Genomic DNA, 27,701 nt, shown 5'->3' with positions numbered 1-27,701 from the left:
GCTCTAAGGGCATTTATTTGTATGATGATACAGATATTTGTTCCTGAGTCATGGTTGTTTTCTATGTATTTAAGTATTTATATATTATTATATATCGTTTTCTGAGTACCCACAACACCAGCTTTCTAGAGCTTATCGCGGGGCTTACAAGGAAGGGTACCAACTGTCCGACTCCGATTTGATTTATTTTGATATATGTTATACTTAGAGTAGTCTAAAATAACGGAAGCGTATTTTTTTTTGCTGCTCAAACTCAACCTGTTAGGAGAAAATGGCCTTCAAAGCACTGAAAATTGACCAAACCTTCTAATTTCTGAGAAGAGACATAGGGTGGTTCACGTTTGTATGGGAAAAATTCAAACTCTAGTTAGAAGAAGCGGCACCCCCTCATTTTGTTACACTTGTTATGTTGACAAAATACGCCAAGTTTTGTAATCTTATCTCAACTACAAGGGGGTGCTACAACACTTTGAAATTTTTCAAAGTTGTATATATCAAAAAAAAAAAGTATTTATTATTCAGAATTTTATTTAAGTATCTGGTTTCACACTATTTGCACATGTGATTTATAAGTTTTTAAGTAGAAAAACATTTTTATTTCTATTTTTTATAATTTTTCAAAAGTAAGATTTTTATTTTTTTTTTAGATTTTTATGTAAGTAGTGGTTTTCACATTATTTGAAAGTGTGATTTAAAAGTTATTAAGTAAAAAAAAAAAATATTTCTAGTTTTTATGACTTTTTTAGGCGAAATTCAAAAAATCTTATTTTTGAAAAATTATAAAAAATAGAAATAAAAATGATTTTCTACTTAAAAACTTATAAATCACATGTGCAAATAGTGTGAAACCAGATACTTAAATAAAATTCTGAATAATAAAAACTTTTTTTTTTGGATTTCATACAACTTTGAAAAATTTCAAAGTGTTGTAGCACCCCCTTGTAGTTGAGATAAAATTACCAAACTTGGTGTATTTTATCAGCATAATAAGTGTAACAAAATAAGGGGGTGCCCCGTAGGAAAATAAAAAAAAATGTTTTTTGAACCACCCTCTAAGAGACATGTTCAAAAAAATTGATAATTAATTACTGGTTTCGTTATATGTTGGAGAACATGAATAAAGAATGGGGACGTGTTTTGTCATTTCACCACAAACTCATTTCATTCATCTAAAAACTACGTAAATTACATAGAAGACGACTCAAATTGTATACTTAAGGCCAAAAATCTGGCTTAAATTATTCCGTTTGCTACAAAAAGTGAATAAAAAAGCTTTCGGTCCACTGAGGCCAGAATTGACTGTGGTTTTGGAACCATTTTATTTACTTTCCTAGAAACCACAGCGTGTTCACAAATTAACTCCTGCGGTTATAACTCGGCTCCACGGCGGTGTTAGTGGCAATAAATACACGCTACGTCGGTTGTAAATTGCACTCGTGTTCCTCGGAGGACATGTTTTAGGCATACAGGCACACAGTATCACAATAGGAAGTATTACTGCAATGTTCTGCCGCCAGAGTGCAGCACTAGCACAAACCGTAAACCATCCTACAGAAACCTATACATTACATACTATGCCGTAAACAGTTTTCACAGATTATTTGTAACGAATAAGTATGACATAGATGCATCAAGGCGGTTTGTTTACTGTTTGTGCTAGTGGCGCCCTCTACGCAGAGTTTTGCTTAGTATTCCCTATTAAATTACTGTTTCTAATGACCTTTTTTCACTATGTAACTTCCATAAAAATATTTATTTTTAAGTACTTAAAAATAATACAGCATCTAAAAGCTGTAAGTATTTTCTTTTTAACCCAGGACGTCTAGTGTGTGTACCTCATATTAACACCTGTGGTTATATAGCGGGGCCGCAGCGGGTTAATGGCAATAAATCCACGTGACGTCGGTTGTAAATTGCCCTCGAGCCCGGAGATTAACTTATGGGGGTAGTCACGACTTCTTATAAAAAAGTGGGGGATATACTCGTACGATCTGAGATTGGAGGGAAGCGATGTTCTTATCTTCTGACGTTTATTAGGCTTAAGATACACTAGTAAGATGTAACGTACTTACGTAAGTAGGGACAAAGTTATTTGTTAGAATGAGATAATTATATTTATCTCTCATTCTGTAGTATAGCTGTGTCCTTACTTATAGGTACGTAAGTAAAACTTAAAAGTGTATATAAGGCCTTATGATAGATAAAGGCCCGATTCGTTCTTCAAACAAAAACGTCACTTTTGACACTGACGTAATATCTAATAATAAGAGAATAGATAGTACAGAGGGGACCTGTCATAGTAAATTTTGTAGTCACAGTAAATTTACTGCCATCTATCGACACACGACTAAAACTCAAAATGAAAACGTATAAAACTATAAAAAAAATGTTATAAGGTTAAGTGATTTTATTATTTTTATATCATTTTGACCCATGTTCATTCACTGATACCTATGTGTTAAAGTTGTTAAATATGAAACAGTGGCGTCACCGCCATCTAGCCGAGCATAGGCCAAAGGTGTGTGCGCCATCTGTCCGAGAATGACTTTTTCTTGACTTCCGAGGCACGTTTTTGCCTTAGACTTTATTCATCTTATACGGAGTTACATATGTCTTTGTCCATATCGTACCTTTTGTATGCTCCTGTAAAAATAATTGACATTTATATAACAACAATAATAAATACCTGTTTAAGTTGAATATATTTGGAGTAGATCTGCTCCTGAGCAAACCAAAGAATAAAGTTCGAATCGGGCCGGTACTACTTTTAGTCCCAAAACTACTTTTACCTACCGGCTGAGATGAAAGGTAGAGCTATAGATAATAGGTATATTATCGAAGCTGACTATACAAGGGTTATCCGTCGATAACTGGAAATCGCAATCAAACGGATGGCTAAACGTACAAATGACTCGTTGTTATGATTCCACTCAACCGAACAAATATAATCCCGTCCGGACCTAACCCTGGGAACTGTTGAACAGAAATACGAGCTAAGAGGACTTTAATCAATCACAGATCTACGGAGTTACAGCTTTTTTTTTTCACAATCCATAACTCCCGCGGGAACAATATTATCCTTCAGTACACCTGCATGAAATAAGATCTTTTTCGAGCAAGTGTGATGAGTTAGTTTTTTACGATACAAATGCGGATAAGTGGAAATTCGAAACGAGTGGCGATAAATTAAAACACGACCGAGGGAGGGGAAGGGAGTGTATCGTACAACGTTTTACAGTACATATGGCCCTTTAAACTTTTGACATACGCACGGAAAGTGCTCTTTCCCGCACGAGTGCGGGAAAGTAGCACCATATGGACTGTAATAGTACATTGTGCAACATGGGGCGTAAGTTGACGCGACGGCTTGCCGGAGCGATTTATAGACTCGAGTTTGCAATATTATTACGCCCCGAGTTACACACAATGTTTTTTTATCACACTTGCGATTCAAAAATTAAGTATAAAGACAAAAAAACTGTTAACTATGGCACTAGAAACTTCATAACTCCCTAGGGAGAACGCTCTTTCTATAACTCCGGCTAAACCTGCGTGCAATTCCACATTTACTGAGCGAGTGTGATGAAAACATATTTACTTTACAAGCCAACGTTTGAAAACTCCAATGTACCCTGTGAATTTTACCGGGTCGGCTGAAGACAAAATCATCTGCTACTATAATATCAAAAGTAAAGCGACGGACCAAAAGACAGCTACCCGTAGTAATAAGGTTATATGTGCCACAGAACACCTATAAAATTCAGTCGTTTCAGTACTGACGTAAAATTATTTATAAGCTTAACAGCAGCCGGTAGGGGAGACCGGGGACAATAGAAACAATTTTCATTTAACCGTCTGTAACCGTTATATTTTTATGAGTAGAAAGATGTACGCCCAAAATATTTCAAGGTTAGTATCTGGGTATCTGGTTCCTAAATGAAATGTATTTGGATGGTCTATAATCCATAGTTTTTTGACAATAATTTAATAAAGAGAATGGGGCAGCATGGTTCAATTCACCTCACATGACTGTCAATTGAAACACTATGTAAGGTCAATTGAAAGACTCGAATATCTTCGGCACAATGAAAGTACTTATATCTGTTTTAATCTTTTTCATCACTACCTCTGCATACAATGAGCTCATCAAAAGTTCGCAAGCATAAAATAAATATTTCTCAATTTATGAGCATCTGAACATCTCGATAAAAACACGCGGGGTAAAAAAAAAGTATTCCACATTCAGTTTTCTTTGTTTCTGCTACCTTATACATTTATCTTAACCAAAGTAGTTTTAATGCAATTATAAAATATAACGATATAGAATCGCAGAAAAAAGCATAATCATGTTTCATACAAAAGTGCTTGTTTCAACTATAACAATGTTTCAATCACAACCATTCCGTGTACCTACCCTCTGACAACGAGTGTTGCAAATGTCGGGATGTAAAATGAAATAATAGACGCAATGAAATAATCAGTTTAAATTGTTTTATTTAAAGAAACATGGCGATATGCCAAATAAAAAAAAATCCTAAACTCTATAAAACAAATAACTATTACGTAAAGTTTGTCACCGACTTTAAAACGTGATTAAAATGTAAACCTACATGAACGGATTGTTTTTGGTTTTTCAGTTTATATATATGGCCGTTATTTTTTAAATTTGATTTTATCTGTTTCATTATTTTTTTGCTTTCATCATCAGCTTATCGTCACAATCACCCAATGATTCTTTTCGAGAGCAGCTGCATGAGTTACTAACCATTTGTTATATTGTATAGGTACCTACAAACATACGGGTCAAACAGAGATCTTCCTTTTTTTAAATCTGTTAATAACCATGTGTTATATACACAAAAACCTTCTCCAGAATGTAACAAAATATTTTTCTGAAAACCGCATCAAAATTGGTTTAGCCGAACGCGAGATATCGCGAACAAACAAACATACATAGAAAGATACGGGTCAAACTGAGAACTTCCTTTTTTATTAAGTCTGTTAAAAACAAATGTAAAAAAACTGCAGATTTAAAAAAAAAACTTCGTAAATCTATAATTTATCAACTAGGTCAAAAACTAGGTACCTACATCAATAATAGTGAACATCAATAGAACAAACATGTGCATCGAATACAGAACCTCCTCATATTTTGATGTCGGCTACTTTTGGGGACGATTAAAACGCGAGGACGATTGAAACGTTTCAATCGTCCACAAGCAAGTTGTTTCTATCGTCCCCACACCTCGTTTTTCACTTTAAGGTCAAATATTATATATGTCGGAGCGTGACTCCAGGAGGACGTATTGCAGCGTTATAGTTCAGTTTTAGACGCCTGTAGAAAGTCGATTAGCAATGTTTGGCTACGTATTACTTGGTTGTAACGGAATAATAGAGTAGCGTAAAGAGTGGCGCCATCTATTGGCGTGTTGTTGAACTAAGATGACAGGTAGAAGGCTTTGGAACGTCAAGAGGTTTCTCTTGAGTGAACGTAGGCACGAGTTGGCAGTTTTGTCGTTATGTTTTGTAGACCGGTCGAGCAGGTTTGCCCACTTGACTTAAAGGCGGGAGCGGGGAGGCTCCTAAGGCAGAATTGATCGAGCCGCGCTAGAGATCGGACGTTAGCCAACCTCGTGCCTATTCGCCACGTTCCTGAAGGCTTATACCTGAAGGATTATTCTGAAAGCTTATAGAATCCAACGTTCTTTAACCATTTAGCTAAGTGTTTTATTCCAAGTGTTATTTTGATTTCTTACGTGTGATTAGAAGCTTACCTTTGTAAAATAAAGAGAAGAAGTGTTGTTTTGAAAAGATGTGTCCCGCCGAGTTTGTTGCCGGTCCCATATTGGGATACCCTTCTCCAATTGAGAAGGAATTAAATCTTCTCGGGTCAGAGGTGTACGGTTGGAGCCGGCCTAGCTTGATTTGAATAAAGACTTGAACGATTTTATGCGATCCTTTTATTTGAGTGCAATCCAAATACATCCCAATAGCGACTAGATATTTTAGTAGGCACTAGTATGGTTAACAAGTCCGAATGTTTATTTCATGCACTGGTAGCATACTGAGTTAGCTGTGAAGTAATACATTGAGATACTACGCCCACCCGCCATCCTGTGTAAACACCCATGCTGCCTCCGTCATATATAAAAAAGACTCGAAAGCTGATCAATGGCCATTAAAAACATTCGTTTTTCCTAACTCGAACACTAAAATAATTAGATTAGTCAAAATACAAGAGTAAACGAAGTTATAAGAAAATATATGAGAGCGCAAGTTCTTACTTTTTACCGCGAGAAACTTGTTTAGCTCGTGGACACCCCTGTCTCGCACCATCGCTCGAGCCCTACTGGTCATGGATTCAAACATGGCCGACCGCGTGTACCCAGTGTTGCGTCAGACGCGTAGGTATTATAGTTTTCGAGAAATTTGACTTGTTTCTATCATGACGTGTTTCTATTGTCCCCGGTCTACCTATTTTGTATAATCCTATTAGATCACGATAGCTGTTCGAAATTAATTGGAAATTGGAACAACAGATGGTTGTTCGAAAACAATTTGGTGTGAACAGTTTACGTTAGAGTGATCGTGGAATAATCTATGTGCATTTTAAAACATTTATCCGTTGGTTAAAAAAATATCTAATCTTTAAAAGCCGTACTAAGTTTAAAATGCGAAAGTAATTCTGTCTAATTTTAGCTCTTCACGCTTTTACCGCTGAACCGATTTAGATGGGTATGGAGATAGTTTGAGGCCCGAGAAAGGATGAAGAATAATTTTAACCCTTTTCCAGATATAGTGCACCTAGCGACCACATTCTCGCCAATAGAATTTCAACCTTAGGAATCCGATTAAAGGTTCATATTCAATTGGTCTTTCGGGAAAAGTTACTTATCATTAAATGAATAATCAAAGCTGCATATAAATTTTAATATATTTGCATTTTTTTTGGAAAAACCTTGTAGCTTGGTGCGGCCTGGAAAAGGGTTAAAATAATTGACATGTACCTACATAGTCTAAATTCGCAGGTTATAGGTATTAATTTTACTGGCCTTATAACTTATAATAAATAATACATTCGATTTCAAAAAGTAGCAAGAGCAGAATAGTTATTTGTTTCACTCGGGGGCAAAGTTGTTGTTTAACCGCTCGTGCTAATATTGATACCCGAGCAAGCGAAAGATTCCAAAATTGAACCATGAGCGTAGCGAGTGGTTCGAAAAATGGAATTTTGAGCGTTGCGAGGGTTTCAAACCACGAGGGTTAAACAAAATTTGCCCCCGAGTGAAACACAAAATTTTTCACCACACCAACCCGAAGCAAATATTAATCCAAAATCATCATTTAAAAGTCAATTCTACCAGAAAACATAAGAAAACAACTCAAAATTTGATTTTTTTTTATAATTATTTATATACCTATTTAAATTTACAACTTACGTACTAAAAACATTTATATTCTCGCCAAACTGTTACGTTTGATGGCGAGATGCGCTCAGTTTTTATACACTTAACCTATTTAACTAATTATATATTTAACGTAGGGATTACTTTGCCTCACATGTGAATAAAATGCAACTTTGCTATCAGTTTTTGAAGTGCAAAGTAAGCCTTTCCGAGCTGGTGTGGTGAAAAATTATAAACCCCATGACGCTCCGCTTTTTGTTTCTTCTTGTTGCCTTCTTTCCTACCTACAACCATTAATTATGTCAACGTGCGAGTGTCACCCGCAGAAACACACCATTTCCCGGTCGGGCCGTCAAATGGACAGTTATTTATACAGGTCCATGAAGGTCCCGCAATTTCTCAGGCGTATTGTTACTTTGGACCCTCTCTGATCCGCACAACATTTTGGCTTTTTTAACTTTCTAGTGTATATTGACCTCCAAATCCCTAGTAATAATATAAGTATTCTGTTAAATTCATAGCCGCAATATATCAGTACCTATTCTGTATTCCTCGAATATTCCCACGTTACAGGCTGAGCCTAGTGTGGATCACTGTACTGCCTCTCTTGGAATGCTAATTTCTTGAAATAAATATATTTTGAATTTTTGAATTATTACCTCCTCACGCTTAAACCCCTAAACCGATTTAGATGAAAATTGGTATGGGTCTGAGAATCGGGGAAGGATACAAGATAGTGTTTATCAATCATCATCATCATTCCACATAGATAAAGCAGTGGACAGAAGCTAGGAATTTATAAATAGGTACGAAAATAACCCTGTCTGTCTGTTACCTCTTCACGCTTAAATAGCTGAACCGATTTAGATGATATTTGAAATTTAGAGGAAGGACATAGGATAGTTTTTATCAATCATCATCATCTTTCCACGAACACCAAATGATGGGCAGAATCTAGTTTGCTATAAATAATTGTAATCGGGGGTCAGAGTTACAATAGTTGTGTTGAAGCGAGTGTTTGGTAAGGGATCGGGGTGATACGACTAAAATGACGGGTCGTGGCAATCTTTTATCCCTTATTTTGTCACTTATGGCTTATAGTGGCGGTCTGTTTTGTTAAGAAAAAAGGTCGAGCAATATGGTATAAAAACTGATATAGACTAAGAAAATGATGGCATTTTAACCTTTTAATTACACAAACGGGTCTACCGCGATATAATTTCATTGTTTTACGGATACTGTGGGTGTTGCGTGTCGTGCCGTGGACAATAAACATTAAACTTTAAGGGTAGTTAGCTGCAATTTCTTTGTCTACCCCCAACATTTTTATTAACTAATTTCGGTTAGTTCAGTGTTGTTTTATTTATATCTCAATTGACATTTACTGGCACGTCAGTCTTTCCGTGACGACAGCCGGTGCAACTCAGCTGAAACGTCGGATTTTAAGGTATACTAATTGGGCCGATTTTTATTTTTTTGTCAATTTTTTTCTTTATAGATTTGGGACAATTTAGAGAGTTAAACATTCTGGGTGAAATAAATACAAAAAGCCAATTTGGATAAACAAATTGTACATATATGTATATGTATTTTTCCATTGAGTTACAAAAATATCATACGTTTAACTCAGTGGAAATTTTTTAGGATAAACGGTGAAATTGCACTTATAAATATTATGAACAGAATAGGGAACTTTAACAGAACTATCCACCGTTTCACGTTCCGACACAGGTTACACTGGTCGTGAAACCTAATTTATGTGTAATGGGTGGGTTGAAAATGTGATGTCTACACCAAACTTTTTCATACACTTTACGTCGGGTAGTCACACAAATCTCTGTTTTGTTTGACATTTTGCTGGGACGTCAGTTAGCCGCGACCACGACCAGTGAAACCGAAACGTGAATCGGTGGATACGGAACGGTATGGGACGGTAAATAAAGGAAAAAATTTAATAAATTCGCGATAGACCCGATTTCAAATGTGATTTAATATGTGTTCAAAACGCGAAATTATTTGGGTCTATTTTATAACATTTAAGTTTTAGTGTAAGTGTGGTATAAGCAAGCGTGGCTCACTAGCCAAAGCCATATTAAGCCGCACTTGGCGCTGTCGCCACCTAGCGGCCATATCTGTCCCGATCGAACAGACGCGTTTTGTTAGAGAGTGAGTCTTCTGTACCTAGTACTATTATTTATTCTGTGGTACAAGTCTGTTTGTTTAGTTCCGATCATCATGTTATCCTAAAACTATTGTCATACCTACCTCCTATTAGTAGGAATTGTCTTAGGATGTAGGCTATATCTACATTTTGTAATTTTGCCTGTAAATATTATTGGCCTGTATCTGTTTTTCTCCCCAATAAAGAAATTAAATAAATAGACCCAGGTATCAACCCAGGTGAGAATCCTGAAAAGGTCATGCGTCCATTGCCCGACGTGTAACCTCGTCGTGAGCTCGTCACAAACTGAAACGCTGTTTGGAAGGCTGCTGCTAGGCTGCGGAAGCCAGCTAAGTGACACTAAAAGCCTGTACAGTCAGCACCAGATGTTTGTGTTAAACGTTTTCAACGACTTCACGAGGTGACAGATAAGCGATATCGCTAATATGATAAATAAGGATAACAATATCGATTCAATACCATCTGTGTCTACCCATAGTCTAATAAAACATGGTCTTCTCTTCCCAGAGTGACACAAGCCTACGTCACAATAACATTGCCACTTTATATAGCGCTATCGCATATTATCATATAGCGCTCTCGCATGATGACGTAGGCTTGTGTCAGTCACGTGACCACGAAAAGACGGGAAGAGAGTACCAGGCGGAGTATAATATATTATTATACCATGTGTCTACCCAACCGTCTGACAAAAATATAACCCAACCTTTGAAAAAATATCTCAACACACACTCTAGAGATAGACGGTATATTATATCGGCGTCTAGAGTCTAGCGCCTTGACAATAGAGGCGTGTTCAGATATTTGTGAACACCTTGGCCGCTCCGATATATCTGATGGCGACTGGACATATTAAGACAAACGATAAATACCTAGCTAATTGAGGCTTGTATCGCATTTATCAACAACGCCAATAGTTACTTGTGTTGCTGACTGTACTGTAGTTTAAAGCAATCTAAAAGTTCGAAACATTTCTGACACCGATAAAGATGGTAAAGTCATAAGTTTTATATGAAGTTAAGGCCTTCTACTAGTTTATAGAAATATGATATTTTAGATAAACGGTTTTAAGCGATTTCATTAGCTTTTAAAGCGTAAAGAAAGATATTGATGGACAGGTTTTATTACGGCTAATGTACATAAGTTTGCATTTCATTAGGTGTGGCTTAAAATGATCACGGACTTTAATTGTTAAGCGTTTACGTTTCAAGCTAACTGAAACTGCCGCGAAGCTTAAATGGGACTGGGCGGGACACGTCTGCCGTGTGCCGGATGATCTGTGGGCCCCACGGATTGTAAGGCGTCACGGCAGACCTCGTCGGAGATGGCGGGACGAGCTTGACGCCTATGACAGAGACTGGTGGGAGACTTCAGGGGATAGGGATACGTGGAGAAATAAGATGGAGGCCTTTGCCCAGCAGTGGGACAATATAGGCTCATAATAATAATATAATTATTTTTAACAAAAAAATATGTCTTTTAGTTTAGTTACAATGGCAAAGTACCTACCTAATGATGATACACGTTTTGCCTTGACATACCGGCCGTTACACTTGCACTTTTAATATCTTTATTCAATGAGATCACTACTAAAGCACCTACCAATCCTTTATTTAAACAATGACTCAACTCGCTAAAGACCTCATAGGTGAGATACGCCCATGTCGTAGTGAGAACGAAATTTAATCCCCGAGATATAAACAAGACTCTTGAGGAAGATAAGTTGAGTGTTAAATCCTTATCTTGTTTTAATGCAAACAAATCGCGCTGAGATACCTACTCTACTTTGCATTGCGCCGGGACTTTGAATAGGTATTTTTTAGCATTAAGGCACGATAATCAGAAGATTCAGAAGAAACAGTTAATATATTTTTGAGCTTGTAATGCAAAATAATGCGTGAATGTCAGTTGTGTTTTTTTTTTCAAGCCGGTGTATTCAGATTATGAATTCTTGTTTTGATTTAGGCTTTGTAAGACCAGCCTTATTGAGGTGGCTATATCAACTTGGGTAAGAATGTCCTTTAATATTTATTTAATTAAAAATAATGTCGCAAAAAATCGGTTATACGATGGAGTTCTGAAGTAAGAAGGATTATAAAGCTTTAAACACACAAAGAGAGCTCTTACGTTCCAGAAAATATTCAGTAAAATGTTAATAATACAGTCGAGTTAAGAACTCTGTTGAAAACGTAGCTTACATCGAGATTAAGGTATTAAGGCGTTTACATACGCCTCATCCAGCGTGTCTGTAATGGCATCCTTTCATTGGCTGTGTGGAGACTCTAAGCCCGATGCCGATTCTGTTATAACCATTTGATATGGTGTTCATCTCATTTTGATAGGACTTTGAATGTCAACACACCTCACGCGCACAAATAAGTGCGAGCGAAATGCCAGAGAACTAGCGTCATAACAGATCATGGATCATTTAACAAACATCTTTTTAATTCAGGTGACACAGACATTCTCCTATGCCGAAGGTGTATGGAAACAGAAGAGACACCTTCTCATGGCTCGTATGCAGCGAAGTGGCTCCCTCCATGGTAAAATATCTCGGATTACTTCGAGAGCTCTCCACGAGGTCGTACTCAACATAAGAGGTTTGATAGGCTTCCTTGACGAATTTAGGCTAGTTGGATGGAGCCTACCCCTTCACGAAAAATATGCGCTTGTCGTCAAGCTGTTCTACAATTTACAATATAATAAAATACTTTATGAGACGACTGCTATTTGCATTTCATCAGCACCAACCAGCGTGAGCCGCGATTGGTGACGGTAACGCTGATTGGTGCACACTGCTAAAATCGTGTCAAAACAAGGTGAAACCCATATCAAATTGCTAAAACATAATCGGTTTCCAGTCTGGCTTTATTTTGAGTATTTCAGCGGTAGGTACTTACGGTTCTCATGCAAATTCGACACAGTATTAAGACTCGTAAATTACGAATTAAAATGAATGGCGTGACATTTGAACTTCGGAGTGTGACTTAGTTAAGCTTCGAAGAATAAATTAGGAGTATATTTTGAAATTTTGCGTGTTTTGGCTGAATTATTGTGTGTAATTTGAAACGAAATAGTTATTTACGATACAAGTGTGGAAAAGAGGAAATTCGAAACGAGTGGCGATTAATTAAAACACGACCGAACGAATGAAGCTCTTCCTTTCTGACTTTGTCTGAGTGACGTACGTATACAAATAACAAAGTTCTTGCCATGTAACGGTCTTCCCTGAAAACAATTTAATATAGAGGGAGTCCGGGAGACTTGCCCAGGTGGGAGACTTGAGGAACATTTTATTTAAAAAAGTGAGGTACCTAATCATATTATTTATTTTATCAGCACTCCTATATCACCTAAAGATACCTATCTCTATATCCTATATGACAAATGCATGCTATAAAAGATAACGTTTATTTCATATGTAAAATAACACATAATCTAAACATAAAACAAATTAAAAACTAAACTTAAATATAAAATATTTTAATATTGACACTTTTCTTAATATAATTCAAGTCTCGTCCTATACCTGGGCAGGTCTCCCGGATTCCCCCTACCGCTCTTCTCCACATTGACGCTACATTGAATGAACTGGTAGGTACTCACATCCTCGCCAATTCTCCCCCTCGAAAACGTGATCTTCCCAGCAGGCATCTTCGGTACCGGGAGCTTGCATTCCAGCCCAAGCCTATACCACAGCGGCAATCCATTCTTCGGCACAGACCTTAACGGCTTCGGCACTGAATCTATGATCTTCTTCAGCTCTGTAGGCTTCCGTAATGTCATCAAAGTCACATTTATGTCCCCCAAATTGTCCCCCCCAGACATGTCGTCGGGGACCGAAGACATTTTTGGTTAAAAAGAAATAATACGAAATAAAAATAGGTACGAACGCAGCGTTGACGGCTCACTGGAATTTGATGGCTGATGTCATGTGGGATTTGAAATGCGTAAAAAGGTTGGTAACACGTGTATTACGGCGAAGATTTTTTTAAAAGTAAAATTATATTATGTAAATGTCACTTCGTTGTTGAAAACTGTTTTAATAAATATATAGTTGGTCAAACCAATTAGTCAGTCAGTATGAACCAGGAAAACTATACTCATCCTTTTCTTTTGGGTGCTAGAACTAGTGTAAGACAAAGATAGTATGATTCTCTCTCTCTCTATGATTGAAATGAGACAGTCCTTTGACAAGAGGACTATACTATAGACAAGAGTAAGAGATAAGCAATAGACATAGACAGATGAGCTTAAGATAACATAAAGCAAAGAGCATATAATCACTACGTTTTAAGAGTCGGCACTCTGGAACAAGCCTTAAACCGAATTAGGAACGTACATTGTGCCAACACACCAAATACATGTCAATATTGCCAACACAAAAAAAAAACAACGCTAGGGCTTGCCACTACTGGCGTACCTACTGTTTATCGATATCGATAAATGTGCAATACATTTATCGATATCGATAAATGTGCGATACATGCTGCTGTACTGCACTATTGTAACAGTAAATTTTGAGTATCACTAGGATTAATAAAATAAAAGCAAAATATAAAAATAATTTTATTTAACATATTAAAGATACGATACAGATAGTTTATTATTTACGTAGGCATATTAGTTATTACAATACGCTTATGTTATGAACGTAAATAAAGCTACAATCTACTTTTAAAGCACTCCTGCAAACACTGAGCCTTGCCTGTGAAAGCTGTGAACTCCAACTTCCAAAAAGGGGAAAAAACTACTGTCAGGCTTATTTACATTCATTTGTAGATCAGATGTTCAGAGGTTGGAGTTTTATATTATAATTATTAATCAATAAATTAAATAACAGTAATAGATCAAAAGACCATGTTTCAAAGAGGAAACAATAAATAAAACAAAGAAAACACAGATAGCACTTAATGCGATAACACATTACAAACAGACTTTGCAAAAGTAAGTACTTATCCTATATTAGGTATACATTTGTCAATTAACCAGGTTTTTCATTCAACCAGGTCGTGCGAATTAACGAGGTTCAAAAACATATTGTGTCAATTATAGAAGCTGCGTTCAAACTTCTAACAAATTTCTTTTGTGGAGGTGCAAATAAACATTTAAAATAGCTCTGTCTTATTGGAATGTAAAAAGAATACTATGTTTTTGATTTAATCAAAACTATTTCACCTGCTACTACAGTCTGCGATACCCAATAAATAAATTGAATTCTGGATGAAGATTTCGAATAAAATTTTATTTTATTAATTATACTGTTTCTAAGAAGAGCTAAAATCACGGTTTTCTTTAGCACAGGCATAGAATAAATAATAGTACTGCCGTACAGAAAGGAAACTTCCAACAAAGCCTAAGGTTGACAGTGGTTCAGGGTCGAATCATGCTGTCCCTTTCTAATATATGGCACTATCCCTTTCGACAAGCAAAAGACAGAGATCATTGGAAGGGCTTGGAGGAGGCCTTTGCCCAAAAATGGGTACATCACCTATAATGTGTAAAACCTAAATGTTAGTGTAATATTTTGTGAGAATAAAGACTTTATTATTATTTGTTTGTCCTTTCCACATCTCGGGACCATGGGGTCCCGGTCTTTTGGAAGGCGTACGTGGGGCCAAAGCCAACAGCGCACAGGCCCTTTAAGACACTTTAATCCAAAGGCCACGTCAAATTAAGCCGAATATGGGCAATCTGCGGAAATAATTCGTGTAGTTTTGAAAATTGGTACAGGCATACCTTGTGGTGTTCAGATAAACATACTAAAAGTCCTCGAGGGTAGGGGGTGTGCTGAGGGGGTGTATGGGGGGGGTATGAAGGTACCTTTTTTATATTTTTGCTCATATCTCGAATATTTATTTATTTATTTAAACTTTATTGCACAAAGTATATACAAAAATGTACAAATGGAATATCTGTACGAATAGCATTATAATTACTTCCGACAAAAGTTTTATCATTAAATTTCCTACAAATTTGGTTATGTTTATTTTTACTCTGCGATCAATACTTTAGGAGGTACAGACTGTTAATGTTAAATAAGAGATAAAAAATAGACGGTTTAAGAAAACGTCGTTTTTTCGTAATTGTTCATCATAAATAAAAATTTTAGTTTAGGATAAGCAAGCTAAGTGACCTGCTGATAAAATATATAAAAACCGGCCAAGAGCATGTCGGGCTATGCTCAGTATAGGGTTCCGTAGTTACCCGTCCGTCAAAATAGACTATTTGTAAAAACTCAAAAACTGCTAAACCGATTAGGTTCGCTATATTTTTCCTTGAAAGTCTTTACTAAGCTTTACTTTCACGATTTTCTTCATATTTTTTGGACCTATGGTTCAAAAGTTAGGGGAACTAAAGTGGAAAACACAACTTTTTTTCTTTCAGATCGATTATTTCCGAAAATATTAAGTTGATCAAAAAATGGTCCTTAAAGACCCCTATTTATTTTAAAAGACCTATCCAACGACACCCCACACTATAGGGTTGACGCGAAAAAAATTTCATCCCCACTTTAATGTAGGGGAGTTACCCTAAAAAAATATTTTTTCTAGTTTATATTTTACGACTTTGTCAGCGTAACTGATTTATATATTCGTGTCAATTACCAACCGACGAAAAAAACGGAGGAGGTTCTCAAGTCGACGCGTATATTTTTTTTTATGTATGATAATCATAAAAAGTAGAAAAAATATTTTTTCATGGTGGCTGTCCTACATTAAAGTGGGGATTCAATTTTTTTTCGCCTCCACCCTATAGTGTGGGGTGTCGTTGGATAGGTCTTTTAAAATGAATAAGTGTCTTCAAGAACCATTGTATGATCAACTTAATATTTTCGGAAATAATCGAACTGAAAGAAAAAAAGTTGTGTTTTCCACTTTAGTTCCCCTAACTTTTGAACCATAGGTCCAAAAAATATGAAGAAAATCGTGAAAGTAAAGCTTAGTAAAGACTTTCAAGGAAAAATATAGCGAACCTAATCGGTTTAGCAGTTTTTGAGTTTTTACAAATAGTCTATTTTGACGGACGGGTAACTACGGAACCCTATACTGAGCATAGCCCGACATGCTCTTGGCCGGTTTTTATATATTTTATCAGCAGGTCACTTAGCTTGCTTATCCTAAACTAAAATTTTTATTTATGATGAACAATTACGAAAAAACGACGTTTTCTTAAACCGTCTATTTTTTATCTCTTATTTAACATTAACAGTCTGTACCTCCTAAAGTATTGATCGCAGAGTAAAAATAAACATAACCAAATTTGTAGGAAATTTAATGATAAAACTTTTGTCGGAAGTAATTATAATGCTATTCGTACAGATATTCCATTTGTACATTTTTGTATATAAATTAAAAACATTATAAGAAAATATTATAATTAATGAGAGGTGGCTCTCGACGGCTCCCGGTCTGTATCTGCTCAAGACCAACAAAGAATCAACTGTGCCAAGTTTCAGCGCATAGTCTCAAAGTGCAAGGTCACCATACAACGATGTGCACTAACAAACCAGCTATAATGGGCCCAACTTATTACGAACGTCTACCCGCCGAATTAAGAACTGAAATATCTGACGAAGCATTTGAACGTCAACTGAGGAACTTTTTATTGAATAACCCATTATATTCAGTGGACGAATACATGGAATTAAAATTGAAATAACTGTTTGACATTATACTTAGCTTATGTAAAATTGATTTTATTTGACATTCGTTCTGAACTTATTACTTATGATTACCGCTCTTAGTTTTAGTATGACGATCATCATGAGATATTAGACATGTATTCTGTTATTTATTGAGTTTTTTTTCAATTTGACGATAGTTTTCAAATTTCTTTTTAAATTATACATTTGTAATTTGATTACGTTTGCATGCAAAACTATTGACGATCATAATGTAAATTCATATAGATTAGCGTAAGAATAATTTATACTGTAATTTATCATTATGAAATAAATAAACTAAACTAAACACGAAGTGGTTAGTTCAGGGACCGGAACCGGTTACCTTAACCGGGGTTTTTCATAGGGTTATTTTAAAAGTGGTTATAAAAACCCCTACCATAACGGTAACCGTCTGATAAGGTAACACTTTGATTCGGTAACCGTATCAGATCGAGTTAACCTCGGTTACCGGTAACCGAAATAAAAACCCAGTCGATTCAGTTACCTCATAATAAGGTTTTGAACCAGTTCAAACGATTGTAATCTTTACGCACACTTAAATTGAACTTATTATTGAATAACCGTGGTTGGCATGGGCGGTCTATTAAGTCTCCAGCACAAACATGTTTTTTGTCGGTAACTTCGCTTATTGTCAATTCAAACAATATTGTACTTTGAGTCCTTAAGCTAAAATTGAAAACATTATTGAGCGATTACAGTATTACTTTGGAGCGACAGCCGCAGCGCGGCCATTCCTTTGTTTATCTTTATACCTGTGTGTTCTTATTGTTTTTGTTCATTTCGGAGCAATTCTAGTTTAGAATTTTTAGAAAAGGGCTTGCTGCAAGTAAACACCATTCTATCCTAGCAATATCTGCTATTATTTAGTTATATTTTTAATGCTACTTAGATATTATTTTTCTATTTTCGGGTTCAAACTTGGTATGTACCTACAGAGTAAAGACTGATTTAAGGAAATATTTTAACCTAACTAGTAATTTTACTGGTAGGTATAGTTTATCTTTAGATAGAGTGATTAAAAAAATCACTTTGTGATAAAGATACATGCGTTAGCGGATTGTGGTAGTGTGGTAGATATTTAACCATTGTTGACAAATGACATAATGTAGTTATTATGGGCTTATTTTATAATAAGCAACTACTTTTAAACGTTTTCAGATGCGGTGAGTTGTGTCAGCTAAAAGTCGTAATTTACCTTGTTTTGCTTAATGCAGCGAGCAGAAAATATATATATTATCTATAGCAGTGATAACCTTATTTTAATATTTCAAATTTTTCATTAATACCAGAATTCATTATATCTAATGAGTATCTGTAACATTGGTACCTAGGTGAAATAATTTTGATTAAATTAAATAGATACATACTTAGTAAGCAGTGTTGGGCATTCAAGAATAAAATCATTATTTGAATAAGAATTCCTAAGAATAAAATCATGTTGATTTTATTTCCGTCAAAATTATTCCAATAATTTTGATCGGAAATAATAAACGTATGTGAACAAATTTAATAAGAATAATCTCATTCTTAATCAAGTAAATGTAATCATGATTTTATATTCTTAATAATATTCCTGGATTAAAATGCAGTCTGGGTGCCGTATAGATAGAAGTAAATAATAATAGTTTCTTGTCTAATTTATACCTAATTTTATTACTTTAATTTACTGCCGCATAGTCTTTGTATTGGTCGATACCCGTATTGCTTTTAATGTGATAACTAAATCATCAGGTACAATTGAGCTGATCTGACCGGATGGTGGATAGCGAAACACTTCAATGGCTCACTGTGCCTAATTTAATGTAAAAAATAAAATACCGGCCAAGTGCGAGTCAGACTCGCGCAGGAAGGGTTCTGTACCATTGCGCAAAAAACAGCAAAGAAATCACGTTTGTTGTATGGGAGCCCAACTTATATATTTATAATATTCTGTTTTTAGTATTTGTTGTAATAGCGGCAACAGCATAAAACATTAAACATTTAATTAAGCATTTAATTTTACTTTTGTATGTACACTAAGTTTATCACGAAAAATAAATGATTTATGATTTATTTATGATTTTAGTGATAAGCGTAGGACTCTTTTCTTACCTGCTGTAATTTGCTATCTCATTCACTTTCCGTATGTGTGAAAGAGATAGTATACGTAAGACCTCAAGGCTGATAAGAATAATAAACAAAATACATACTTAATTGGCAAAGGAATATACATTGAACCATCATAATTATAATTTCGCAGTTTACTTTTTATGTAGCTTCATTATCAAATTATCATCACCGTTTCGAAAGCTCCTAAAAAAAATGTACCTACCTATCTATCACAATCACAACTTTTACGCTAAAAAAAATTCAAATCAATCCGACCATTGAAAAGAGGAGTGAAATTTATTTTACAAATTATATACATTGTACTACAAAAGTTAACTTAATTCAGAATAACAGTCTAATTGAATATAATGCAGAAAGTCGTAGGTCGCAGTATGAATAACTCTGTCACTGAAACCACATACTAAACAATACATGAAATGAATGAAATGAACGAAATGAACGAAATAAACACAATAAATACAATAAACAAAATAATAAAAATAAATAAATAATATTAATCATATAAATAACATTAATAAAATGAATATTATTAATAAAATAAATTACATTAATAAAATGAATATCATTGATAAAATAAATAACATTAATAAAATAAATAATTTTAATAAAATAAATAACATTAATGAAATAAATGAATTATAGTAAATAAATAAACAAAAAAGTAAAAAAAAACAAAATTAAGAAAGTTAACAATTAATAAAACAACTATTTTTTTAATATTTTACTGACGGCACACTACTGACGGCACATCACTAAATACGGATGTTGCAAACGTATAAGCAACCGATAATAAAGGTTACCATAACCGAATAAAAACCTGTTAAAAACCCCTAACAAAAACCCTATCGCGATGGGGTTTTGAGATTAACTCGGTTAAAGGTTAAGGTTACCGTTTCAATAAGCTTACCATTACAATCAGGTAACAGTATGATAGGGTTACCGAATGATACGGTAACCGAATCGATTGGGTTACCGAATGGATAGGATTAAGCGTAAAGAGGGGTTTTCCGGTCCTTGGGTTAGTTGCATGGTTGACTGGTACCGGTGACCACCTTCCGGCTTCATCATCAGACCTGAGTATCACCTAGTGTCAAAGATCTTATCGATACGAATCTAACGAGCCTAAACACGAAGTGGTTAGTTGCATGATTGACTGGTACCCGTGGCCGCCTTCCGGCTTCATCATCAGACCCTGAGTATCACCTAGTGTCAAAGATCTTGTCGATACGAATCAAACGAGCCTAAACACAAAGTGGTTTAGTTGCATGGTTGATTGGTACTGGTGATCACCTTTCAGCTCCATCATCAGACCCTGAGTACTATCTTGTGTCAAAGATCTTGTCGAGACGAATCAAACGAGCCTAAACACGAAGTGGTTAGTTGCATGGTTGACTGGTACCGGTGACCACCTTCCGGCTTCATCGTTAGACCCTGAGTATCACCTAGTGTCAAAGATCTTGTCGAGACGAATCAAACGAGCCTAAACACGAAGTGGTTAGTTGCATGGTTGACTGGTACCGGTGACCACCTTCCGGCTTCATCATCAGACCCTGAGTATCACGTAGTGTCAAAGATCTTGTCGAGACGAATCAAACGAGCCTAAACACGAGGTGGTTTAGTTGTATGGTTGATTGGTACTGGTGGGTTTACTAATGTGTTGCAGAAAGTTTTTTGACATATTTTTGTATTGCATAATGTTACTTTGGCAGAAATGTCGTTTGGCAGAATTGCCTTTCGCATATATCATTTAGAATACAATCACTTCGCAGAGTTTTAAAAGCCAGAACCATGTTTTGGCATACTGTTGATGTTCATAATAGTATTTTAAACGAATATTGTTTTCGCAGATAAATGTATTGCATAATATTTAGGTACCATAAAGTTATCAACTTGAATCTTCGTCTACGAGGAATGGTGTTCAAGATTTAATAAAACTACCCTTTGTGCTTCGACGGGTCTCAAACTATCTGCATAGGTACCAAATTCCATCTAAATCACTTTAGCGGTTAACGCGTGAAGAGGTAACATACAGACGGTTAGAGTTATGATGGAATTGCTGTTTGCTAGTTTTTAAAGTGTGTTTATAAGATAAAATAATCAGTACCTAACTATAAAGTCCGTCGGGTAAAAACATTATGAAATTAATTTCATAATCTACTGATAGGTATATGTTATGCTCTAACCTGATCTATTTTTCTGGCATTTGTTCGTTTTTGTTGAGGTCGCAGTTCTAACCTAACCTACTTTGCTCGCAGCCGTTCGTTTTTGTATGAGGTCGCAGTTCTAACCTAACCTAACCTACTTTTCTAGCAGCCGTTCGTTTTTTTTATAGGAGGCCGCAGTTCCAACCTAATATAACCTTGTTTTCTGGCAAGGTTCAATTTTGTTGGGGTCACAGTTCTTACTTAACTTAACCCACTTTTCTGCTAGCAGAAAATATCACTACGCCATAATAAGAGTATGCTGCAGGATGATTATGGTACATAAAATTATGCTAAACTAAAGTCGGCGAAAGTAATCTTCTGTTAAATAATATGCTGCAAAATCTATTGTATGCGTAGTAATAGTACTACTTTGGAAGTGTCTCTCGCGCAAACTATACAGTTTAGAAAAAAATGATATTGGAAACCTCAATATCAATTTTGAAGACTTATCCATAGACACCCCACACGTATGGGTTTGATGAAAAAAAAAATTGAGTTTCAGTTCTAAGTATGGGGAACCCCCAAAATTTATTGTTTTTTTTTTGTGAAAATCTTAATGCGGTCCACAGAATATATCAACTTACCAAGTTTCAACAGTATAGTTCTTATAGTTTCGGGGAAAAGTGGCTGTGACATACGGTCGGACAGACAGACAGACAGACAGACAGACAGGCAGAAAGGCATGGCGAATTCATAAGGGTTCCGTTTTTTTGCCATTTGGCTACGGAACCCTAAAAATCAGTAACAAATATAAATACCAATAAATAAACACCTACCTTTTTCTGAATTTTCAAACTCTGGAACAATAGGAAATAACGATAGAGTTTCGTCCGAGAGGGGCGCATTAAGATTTAGGCTTGGTATAGCATTTCTTTTCAGCCTGTTTCCATTTTTGTTGAAATCAGTAGGAGGAAAATGATTTCCACAAATAAATTTATTTTCGTTTAGCCTTTGTATTGGTAAATAAGCCAAATCTTCATTGCCTGTTAATTTTACCCATAATCGACATCTGAAATAAAGGGATTATCGATAAGTTGTTCGCACACTATTCGTGTTACCAAGTTTTTTACAAGAAGAACCTATTCACAGAATGTTTTCGTTTTAATCAAGGATTGTAAACGATAAAATCGGGCAAGTGCGAGTCGGACTCGCGATGAAGGGTTCCGTACCATATATATAAAAAAAAGGCAAAAAAAAAACGGTCACCCATCCAAGTACTGACCACTCCCGACGTTGCTTAACTTTGGTCAAAAATCACGTTTGTTGTATGGGAGCCCCATTTAAATCTTTATTTTATTCTGTTTTTAGTATTTGTTGTTATAGCGGCAACAGAAATACATCATCTGTGAAAATTTCAACTGTCTAGCTATCACGGTTCGTGAGATACAGCCTGGTGACAGACAGACGGACGGACGGACGGACGGACGGACGGATGGACGGACGGACGGACAGCGAAGTCTTAGTAATAGGGTCCCGTTTTACCCTTTGGGTACGGAACCCTAAAAACTACTCCAAACTAATGAAATTAGTATCTGGTAACCACTCAAAATGAAAATATCGCATAAAACATCAGTTTACCGACCTGTTCGGGTCAAGCGGAAATCTGGCCAAAAATATATCAGAAGTTTTACCCTTTGGGTACGGAACCCTAAAAACTACTCCAAACTAATTAAATTAGTATCTGGTAACCACTCAAAATGAAAATATCGCATAAAACATCAGTTTACCGACCTGTTCGGGTCAAGCGGAAATCTGGCCAAAAATATATCAGAAGTTACTCTTCTTACACGCCTGACCCCACAAACTTCACATTTTCTTAATGATTTGCCCCCCATTTAAGTAAAAGATAAAGTATTGTCTTAAACACAGAAATAATCATTTAACATTATTACCGCTTTCTCGAAAATTTAAAATGACGGTTGACGTTTTACCGATCATACCAACCTAAAGAAAAGTAAGTATAATACGTCTATGTTGAAAGCAAGTATGGTATGTGCTACCAAAATGCAACAGCGGTCATTTTAATTCGATAAGATTATTTCTATGCCTCAATGTTGGTAACAAGTACGTTCCTAATTTATCATAGTATGGGGTGTCGATGGGCTGACATAAAGTATATGACAGTTCTTCTAGACGGTGCTTTATTTTATAACAAATACCACCATTTAGTGACCAATACCTAGTTTGTTACTCATTTCCTTGAAATTACTGAATACCTTCCCAATAAAGAGGTGGGTACACAATGTGTATTTATTTATATATATATTTATATTAAATACAGTGTTTAACTATTTTTATTTTGTAGTTCCCGCTATGTTTTCTTGCTAAGACCAGGCCCCTGTTTCACCAACGTGACAGGTGCGACGAATTGTAAAATCACTGTTGCTGACGTCACAGGCATCCATGGACTACGGTTACCGCTTACCATCGGGCGGGCCGTATTCCTGTTTGCCACCATCATTGTATTATTAAAAAAAACTTTATTATATCGGATAAAAACAGATATTTCTCCTGCGAGGTTTCTGACAATTGTCACAAGAAACACTACAATTGTCACGAAATTCCGACATATAACTCATTACCTGTCAAGAATTACCTACAATTCTTCTAAATCTTTGACAATTGTCAGAAACCTCGCAAGAGAAATATCTGTTTTTATCCGATATAATAAAGTTTTTTTAAATAATACAATGATGGTGGCAAACAGGAGTACAGCCCGCCCGATGGTAAGTGGTAATCGTAGCCCATGGATGCCTGTGACGTCAGCAACAGTGATTTTACAATTCGTCGCACCTGTCACCGATGTGAAATTGGGGCCAGTTTTTGTAGGTGGATCAATGTTTTGGAAGGTTTTTAAAGAGCTCAGATTAAACATAGGAGCTTCTATGAGTATAGTATACTAATTCCAGATAAGACGTTTTAAATCATTACTTTTACGTATTTTATGTAGTGATGCCTACCTGCTAAACTATACTTTCCATCTACATAAAATAAAAGAAATATCTTTTTCAGGAAATGTTACGTTCAGAAGTTCAAATGGTGTCATCTGAAAGAGGAAAGACGCAACCCCTAGACAGGCGAAAAAGGTAAGAAATAAAACAAACTTTCGAATTATTTAGCAATTTCAGTATTTTAATATTGTGGCGGCTATATAAAAGTGCCGCTCGACACGGAATCTAGGCACGACAGTGGCAATGCCCTAGGAATTACAAATATGGTGGCAAATGACCTATGCTGATGTAAATTGAGGTTAGGATTAGTAGCTTTATGTGCGCATTGCGGCCTAGTCTAGACGGTAGTACTACTGCCTGGGTTCTGGGTTGGAATCCCAGTAAAGACATTTATTTTTGTGTTTATTAGAAATATTTTTCTTGAGTTATGGATGTTTTCTATATATGTTAGTACATATTTACCTACCTACCTATCAGCCACGGACGTCCACTGCTGGACATAGGCCTCCCTCCCCATGACCGCCACCGGGAGCGATCTTAGCACACTGCTGCCACCGACTCCCAGCGACGCGTACGAGATCATCCGTCCATCTAATTTGTCGGTATCCGATACTGCGCTTACCCATCCATATCTATCTAATACCTTTAAACGAGCAATTCTTGTATATTTATTTATTTATATGTATATATATTTCAGGGATCTCGGAAACGGCTCTAAAGATTTCGATGAAATTCGCTATATGGGGGTTTTCGGGGGCGAAAAACCGATCTAGCTAGGTCTTATCTCCGGGAAAACGCGCATTATTTAGTTTTTATATGTTTTCCGAGCAAAGCTCGGTCTCCCAGATATTATATACCTACATAAGACTGTTTAATTGTTTATCTATCTATTATACATCACTTACTCAAGTGTGGGCCTGGATCGATTTTTGTAATATTGTCGTAAACTTTATTTATTTATTTATTGTTGATAAGTTCTAGTTCATTCGTTTTTATTTTATTTTAACCGTGTTACTTCGTTTTTAACACTTGATTCATAATTTAATCCTACAATATAATGCTACATTTCTCTTTGTATACATTTAGTTCGTGAAGATTTATGAACAATAGTATAATAATAGTTTAATAATTATACACAGTAATATGTTATGATAACCTTATAATAAAGGTTAAATAAGATTCATTACCAGCTATTTAGATAAAAGGGGCAATGATTTGTGGTCTCACGCAGTTATACATTTACTTACATAATTATGTGCAATTATGTGTGTCTTTCCCATCACGGAACAATGGTGTTCCGGACCTTTGGGAGGCGTGCGCGGAGCCGAAGCCAACACGTAGAGGCCCTTTTGACACTTTAATGAAATGTAAGGGGTACACCGAGCGGAGGCTGCCCTTGCCCGTGCCATGGGACGCACGCAGAGGCAGCACCCGCCAGGGTGTAAGGACTATTGAGAGTTGATGGAATCTAAAATGAACTAGGTTATTGGGTGAAAGCGATGGACTAAGAACTGAGCTATGGGGTAAAAAACCGGACGCCTGCCTAATGAAACGGTATGCAATTTTATTTCCGGCAGACGGTGACTCGCCCTCACAAGATGGGCCCCCACAAAAAACGACATCTAGGATGGCTCAAGGGCAACACCGGTGTGAGCGGCTCAGGGGTGTCGAGAGGTGTGCGCCGCTTTCTACCCAGTGGCTGTTAACAGCCACTGTGCCAACTCGCGTCTTATGCACATTTCACTTCCACCCCTGGAGCTTATAGCTCTAACGACTCCACTCTAGCCGGCCGGCTAAGGCAAGCCAGAGGCAGAGAATCCAATTATGTGTTATTATTATTAAGTATGTGTTATTACCGGTGTATGTGCCTGGCTCCTGTCAAACACTATTTATAGTACCTTAGTTCATATTATTAGTGTTCCGTACAAAACTTTGTTTTAAGTTAAATTTAGTTTGTAGTTAGTTAGTTTTTTGGTGTAAGTGTATGGACCAAGGTCTGAAATAAATGATTTTTATTTTATTTTATTATTTTATTTTTAATTATACAGTCTAAATATCGTTGTTTACATAATATGTGCAATTGACCCTTATTCATAAACGTCTTTATCTGTCATTTTGAATAATGTATTTGTAAGAAAGGGATAAAACATAATTTAACTAAATCAGGCCCGTAAAGTTTTATGAATAAGCCAATAAGGGGATTATACTGTAAGTTATTTAACAGAAATAAGTATTTTTCCATATTATGGCAATAAATTAAATTAAATTAATTTAAAACCAACAAGGGATCAATTTCGTTAGTGACACATTTTAATCTAACAACTAATGTTAGTAGGTTACAGGTTACACACACCAACTTATTAACTAACTAACTACATATTAAATAAGGTGATTGTTTTACGAAAAAAATATTTTTTCCCCTTACTTTTCTTTTCTTTCAACTGGCAACTAATAGGCCGTTATCAGTTATCACACTGGATGCGATTCGCACGTCACTTCGATGTTTGAGCGAGACAAGTCTCCAACGACTTCGATAGCACAAGCAGTGCAAGTGTTATTTATACGTCATAATTTCATAGAAGTTTGACGTTTAAAATAATACTTGCACTGCGCGTGCCATCAAAATCGTTGCAAAACACTGATTTAAGCTTTCACGATTTTTAAACATTATTAAATTGCACAACGGCAATCTTAAAACTTAAATACGCAATTAAGTCCCGTTGTGCAATTTAATAAAATCGTTGCAGACTTTTCTTGGTCTAACACTATTAGTTACACTCTGATTGTTTTACAAATACAAAACCTTACCTATCTGTTTTATAAATACTTTTGACGAACTTTGAACTAGTTATGTATTGTTACCTAAAAACATTTTCAAGATATTATAGAAAAATAATATTAGGTACATAATACCTTTTCAATTTATTCAGTACAGACAACGAAAGTGTGAATCTTAAAGTTTATTGGCCTTTTTACTAATAAATATAGGGTCAAAGAAAAGCTCAGTCAACCAGTACAACAAGTCTAATTATGTCCAAGTGTCACCCTATTTTAGCCCTACAAAGTTGTAACTTTATCAAGCTTCTACGTCACTTACACCCCTGTCACACTAACAAGACTTCCCCTCATGTCAGCTGCATCTTACCCGGTCTTTTATACAAC

The 27,701-nt window shown here is 35.9% G+C and overlaps 1 protein-coding gene across 1 annotated transcript in view; it reads right to left on the bottom strand.

Annotated features, from left to right (window-relative positions):
- LOC134789630 (uncharacterized) overlaps positions 1-13,527 on the bottom strand; it is a 45,603-nt gene extending 32,076 nt beyond the window's left edge. The window contains exon 1 of the mRNA XM_063760206.1: positions 13,195-13,527. Coding sequence (XP_063616276.1) covers positions 13,195-13,437 — 243 coding nt within the window. The 5' untranslated portion in view covers positions 13,438-13,527. The remainder of the gene's footprint in view (positions 1-13,194) is intronic.
- Positions 13,528-27,701: the final 14,174 nt, after the last annotated feature.

Source organism: Cydia splendana, chromosome 4, assembly GCF_910591565.1.
Source record: "Cydia splendana chromosome 4, ilCydSple1.2, whole genome shotgun sequence".
NCBI classification, from domain to species: domain Eukaryota; kingdom Metazoa; phylum Arthropoda; class Insecta; order Lepidoptera; family Tortricidae; genus Cydia; species Cydia splendana.
Note: the sequence above shows the minus strand (reverse complement) of the source record. Positions and strands in the feature narration are given on the sequence as shown.